The sequence below is a fragment of the Mycetomoellerius zeteki genome, unplaced genomic scaffold, assembly GCF_001594055.1.
Source record: "Mycetomoellerius zeteki isolate Tzet28-1 unplaced genomic scaffold, Tzet1.0 scaffold439, whole genome shotgun sequence".
NCBI classification, from domain to species: Eukaryota; Metazoa; Arthropoda; class Insecta; order Hymenoptera; family Formicidae; genus Mycetomoellerius; species Mycetomoellerius zeteki.
In genome coordinates, this window is record NW_017257434.1 from 57,521 (window position 1) to 63,732 (window position 6,212).

General features: G+C 35.2%; 1 protein-coding gene across 1 annotated transcript in view; it reads right to left on the minus strand.

Moving 5' to 3' along the window:
• The window catches only part of LOC108726819 (uncharacterized), a 31,861-nt gene that overhangs the window by 12,986 nt on the left and 12,663 nt on the right, over positions 1 to 6,212 (minus strand). The window contains exons 2-4 of the mRNA XM_018454588.1: positions 5,706 to 5,859; positions 5,369 to 5,600; positions 4,736 to 5,125 (exon numbers count right to left, since the gene is read on the minus strand). Of these exons, the coding sequence (XP_018310090.1) occupies positions 4,736 to 5,125; positions 5,369 to 5,600; positions 5,706 to 5,859 (776 nt within the window). The remainder of the gene's footprint in view (positions 1 to 4,735; positions 5,126 to 5,368; positions 5,601 to 5,705; positions 5,860 to 6,212) is intronic.

The following is a 6,212-nucleotide window of genomic DNA, read 5'->3' on the forward strand; positions in this document are numbered from 1 at the left end:
AAAGTCGTTTATTGAGATTTGATTTGAAATTTATACTAGTCCGTACAATGAAAAATAATTGCTTGTAATTCCAGAGTACCAATTTGTTAATTTGGGATTCACTTTGGAATGCGTTCCAAAACTCGACTTTTGTCAACTCAAGTACAATATCATTTTATCCTTGTGTTCACTGAATGTTGAACAAAGATAAAAGATACTCAGAGTTGATATAGTCCAGTTTTGGAACGCACTCCTGATGGCGCTATGACTGCCGCGTAGTATAAGTGCGATATGTTATTCTTATTATATATTTATTTCTGAACAAAATATAAAGTCGTTTATTGAGATTTGATTTGAAATTTATACTAGTCCGTACAATGAAAAATAATTGCTTGTAATTCCAGAGTACCAATTTGTTAATTTGGGATTCACTTTGGAATGCGTTCCAAAACTCGACTTTTGTCAACTCAAGTACAATATCATTTTATCCTTGTGTTCACTGAATGTTGAACAAAGATAAAAGATACTCAGAGTTGATATAGTCCAGTTTTGGAACGCACTCCTGATGGCGCTATGACTGCCGCGTGTTCCGGTACTTGTATTTACAAATTTTAGTGCCACAAATATGAATGTAAAATATAATTTCAAAAAATAATTTCTATAATAATAAACTATTACTATAGAAAAGATAACCAAGAAAAAATGGAAGATCTTTTCTGGGTTAAAAGTGCAATGCTTATAGAAATTAAATGCAGCAGGCAACGTTGGTTCTGCATTTTATGTTGTGAGTTTGTTCTGAAAATATATGACAGACGTACACGAGATATACTGCAAGAATAATTTAAAGACGTCTTGGGTATAATCGATATGATAGCAGTATATTCAACATCGAAGTTTAGTTATTATATTTGATATATCTTGACAATGTACAAGAAATAATATTTTACTGAGAGATGTCACATTAACGTTTCTGGTTTATTCGGTATAATCACAGTACATTCAGTATGAATATTGAATGTTAGCATGATATCATGTGCTGTCTGGAATAGTATATTATATATAGTCTTGCCTTTTAACTTTTTTTTTATTCATTTGTCTGTTAGCGTTATAACGCTACAGACAAATGAATCAAGAATGTATCAAGAATGTATTCTAATTATTTACTGAAAGTAAAAAAAATTATAGTTCACGTTACATATGTGTGTATATGTCGTAGGCCGATAGATAAATCAGGCCGTTAGTTAAAAGCGTGGGCCTTTTGCTTAATGCCGGCCGATAGACAAATCTGCGTATCGAACGTCATCGTTTGTCTAACGGCCGGGTGAAATTAGGAAGTTGAGCTAAAAGTCGGCAATTAGCCTAAACGCCGAACGTTCTTCAGGCCATTAGAATAAGAGATCGAAATAAGAGTTATGAGAATGAAAATATTGTGATAAAAATTGTATTCCTTATTGTGAACAATAATTGTACTGGTTATTTATAATATAATACATACCTTGATCAAAAAGTTTCCGGAATTTATTCAGAAAATTCAAAACACAAGTTTATTCATCAAAAGTGATATTGTTCCCTTCAAAGTACTCCCCATCGACTGCAACGCACTTATGCCAGCGCTTGATCCAGCTCTCGAAACATTTCTGGAACTCTATTGTCGGTATAGCCATCAGAGTCGTCTTCGAATTTTCCATTACCCCTTAGTAGTAGTTTTTTGACTCGATCGAACAGAAAAAAATTGCAGGGAGCCATATAGGGTGAATTCGATGGCTGTTGGATGGTATTCGTTTCGTTCTTGGTCAAAAAATTTAATACAAACTCGTTGTTGCAAATTCAACTCCATTTTTAAAACTGTAAAAAATCGAAAACACGTGCAGAGGTAGATGTACTCAAGACGGCGTAACTTTTACAAATGTCAAGATATGGCGATAAAATTTGGTGGAAATGTCAATGATAGGTGTGGCAACCTAACCAAAAAAACAAGACTCAAATCATTGAACAGAACTCAAATCAGCTGACTCAGAGCATCATCTGGTGGTAATTCCGGGAATTTTTTGATATGTCATAGAGTTAATGAATATTTAATTTTACATTGCAATATATTTACATATGCACCATTTTATTTGTTAAAGCAAGGTGCGCTTATATGACAACGTGAATTGCACAAAATACCTACTTTAAAGCACGCACATCTTTTAGTTTTACATTGGTTCTTCGCTGCTTTGCTATTACATTTTTTGTATCCTTGTTCCCCCGATAAGGACTGTTTAGCTGCTGCTTCTCTTAAAGAGAGTACAATGCCTTTGGATACTTCTTCTGCATATTATATTATTGTACACCACATAATATTTTCACCCGACTTCGCAATGTCAGTTCTGGGAAATCAACTCTTTATTACACCATCGTTTGTTTCAATTTGGTAAACATCGTTTTCAACATTTATAATCGAACCAAAAATATTTGGAAAGTCTAATGGCCCACGATCTATGGTTGGAACCGATAATGTGATTGTGTCTCCTACATGCAGTGGCGGAAATATATTTTGTGAAAATGATACCATCTTCTCAACTTCTTTCTTTTGACGTTTAAAGCAATCATTGCGAGTGTCAATCAAACGCTTTCCTCTGATACACAGCGGGCAAAATACTTGCTCACTTTCTCGCAAATGTGATTCACCGCATTCAGAATGAATTCTTACATTACATTCTGAACAAGAAGTTTCGTCAGCTTGAAGAAGTTGGTGACAAATACTGCATGAGTCTCCTTGTGATGTAGGCCCAGAATCAGGAAGTTCTTCACAGTCTTGAAGAATGGATTGTTCTTGAAGTACTTGCTGCAAATCTTTCTCGGTGTCTAACGTATTCAAAATTTCGACTGGAAGGGAAATGCTTCTCAAACCACACTTGATAGGCCCCAATAAAGCCTCATACGGAGTCCTGTTAATTACTCTATGAGAAGTGTTTTTTTGCCACTAGAATGTAAAATGAACTCCGTATAAAAAGTACGAAAAAATTTGGAATAAAGAGACAAAAATTTTAGTTTACCTGTACTTTGTAGCACCCACGACTCTAATTTGTGGAATTGTGATCAATCATCCAAGCATGCAACATATTTTCAACATCGGTGTTTGACCTCTCGACACTTCCCTGACTTTGAGGATGTTGCGGACGTCCGTGAACAATTTTGCAGTGTGGCCATAGACACATAAGTTCGTATATGACAGTCGCAACGAACTCTCGTCCGTTATCACTCTGCAGAATTTGCGGCGCACCCCAGGTGAAGAAAATTTTTGATAATTCGTTTGCTACGTTACAAGCATGTTTAGATTTTAATGGTTACAGATGTAAGAATTTTGTCCCATGATCTTGATAGTTCATTAAAAAGTTGAAATCGTCATCACGACATGATTGAAAGTCAATCAAATCCACTTGACCTCATATGTTAAATCCATCAGTCTTTATTGATTTAACAATAACACCGGTTTTAGGAGTGACGCGTTTCTTAGTACAGATTTAACAACATGCTGCAAATAGATGACATGCCGATTTGGAAATTCGCCACTTATCACGAGCATAATACATCATTTTGTCTCTTCCTCCGTGCCCGGTTTGAATGTGTGCTTCTAGAAGCTTTTCATAATAATCTTCAAGAGCTACCATAAAAATTAACGGATCACTTGCGTCCTTCCTTCTCAAAATTATACGTGTTTCACTCCCGATTCTTACAAGTTGATATGTTTTATCGTAATGATAATGAGATATTGATTTTTTTTATATTTCCATCTTCTAGTTCCGACAACGAATTAATAACACTTTGCAATTGATTCCTATCCCACACAGCTCTGTTACTGCCTAACCGTTACGTTTCTTTTAATTTGCGTTCAAATTCTTGGCGATTTACTGTATTATTATCACCCATGTTTACAGCTTAAATTGAATTTTGACGTTTATGCGGTTTATATATAATATACGATTTTACACCTTTGATTATCGCGGTAGACTCTTTCGATAATTGTAGCCTGATTACGATATACTGATTATAATATACTGACAATACTGATTATTCATCTCTCGCGCGCTCCTCTTTTTATATCTCCTCAGCCTTTTAGAATATTCTCCTTCTAGAACATTCTCCTTCCAAAACTTTCCTTTCTAGAACATTCTATTGTTTTTACACAGATTGAATTTATTATTATTGTTTTTCTATTTCCTGTGGCGATTATTGTCGATCTCTTATTCTAATGGCCTGAAGAATGTTTTCGGCGTTTAGGCTAATTGCCAACTTTTAGCTCAACTTCCTAATTTCACCCGGCCGTTAGACAAACGATGACGTTCGATACGCAGATTTGCCTATCGGCTGGCATTAAGCGAAAGGCCCAGGCTTTTAGCTAACGGCCTGATTTATCTATCGACCTATGATATATATATATGTATATATGTATATATTATATTATAGATTTTCAATATGCAGCTTAATAAGATATAAAATACAAAACGTGGTTTCAGAATAATATTTAGATTGTTATTTATATATATAATAATTAAAATATTTCTATCCAATCAAAAGTAATGCTCTATCTATTGAATAGACATACAAAAATTAATAGGAGACTAAGTAACGATAAAATAGTAATGCTAAATTCGTTACCGTTACTGTAAAAATGTTACTGTTACCATTATATAACAGATAGAAAAAAAGAATAATAATAATGATTTAAACGCGTTATTTCCCAAGCCTGCAAAAAAAGTATGGATAAACGTACCGTGTCGTCGCGGATCATCGCCGTAGATTGTAAGGAGGTCGGTTTGTAATTCCAGCGAGAATGAATGTTGGGTGTTGAGCTGGCTAAGAAAAGTTGAAATTGTGGAAGCTTATGATACCGATCATTGCTGGACGAGCTTCCAAACGATTTTTTCTGCACTCTCAGCAGTTTCAATTCGGTGAATTTGATCCCAAAAGGTTCTAAACAGTTCATACCGAGTTTTTTTTTCGCAGACGAGTGTATCTGCAGAGAATTGTAGATTGGACCTTGCCAAAATGGCGCCGCCGAGCGTTGCCGTGGCTGCTCGTAAACCACTTCGGGAACGTAAGGTCGCCATTTCGGCTGGGGACCGCAAGTCAGATTCAATCTATGCTCAAACTTGTGAGCGACCTGTGAAATTAATTTTTACTAAACAATTACAAATAATTTGATTTCGTTCTTTTGCGTCTTTTATATATACAATATTATATGTATAACAGTTCTATTAATTATTAGCTAGGATGTCTTTCATACCACCGTTTAATGATACATCTCCTATATGGTACAATAATCCATCTCCTATATTTACAATAATTTTACTTTACGTTCGCGAATTGATTTCATCTCGGATATATTTAATCGATTTGGAAATACCTGTCGATTCAAAGGTACAATATTAATGGCATCTACGTGAAATCTCGTTTCAGTAGCGCCAGAAACGATGGCGGACGATCCTAGCAACTTGATGGAACCGCGAATTGTAACAGTGTGCGTCGCTATGCTGCACGATTCTTCGGCATAATGATAACGTAACAGGAGAAACGTGCCGTTCTTGAAAAATGTGTATTTTCTGATTATATACTCAGGGCCAGCTCGCACTTCGCATCTGCAATAAAAGATATATAATATTGATAATTACGATTTCTATTTAAGATTCAAATCGCATTTATAATAAAGATTTTTCACAGTTTGTGAAAAAGAGAACAATTACTCTTGAGACAGCCATGTAGAATACAATCTGGAGGGACTATCGTCCACGATTGTCGCACGGTCTTCTTGCTTGATCTCCTTGATAGCCGTTTCGCATTGCGCCCACGAATTTATGGATTCTGCAGGATCTCTCGTCAAAGTATAATTCGTTCTCGCTATATGAAACAGAAGCAATATAATAATTCGATCAGCAATATGACGAGCAATATGAAAAAGATGAATTGATGAAAAATGATCTTGTGTCTCATAACGAGGAAAGTGAACGATCAAAGAATGCTTCGATCAGAAATTCGATCACTAGTGTATTTACACGACGGAGGACACGAACTATTAGATAAAAAGAATTAAGGTCACGTACCCGCTGAGATAGTAGTACTCGAGACTTGGAAGTTAAATAGGCATCAGGACGGAAGACAAATTTTATTAAGTACAATGTTATTTATATATCTATATATTGCTATATAATAAATCAAACTAACAAAGGCTCCTTATAAATCAAAAGAACTAG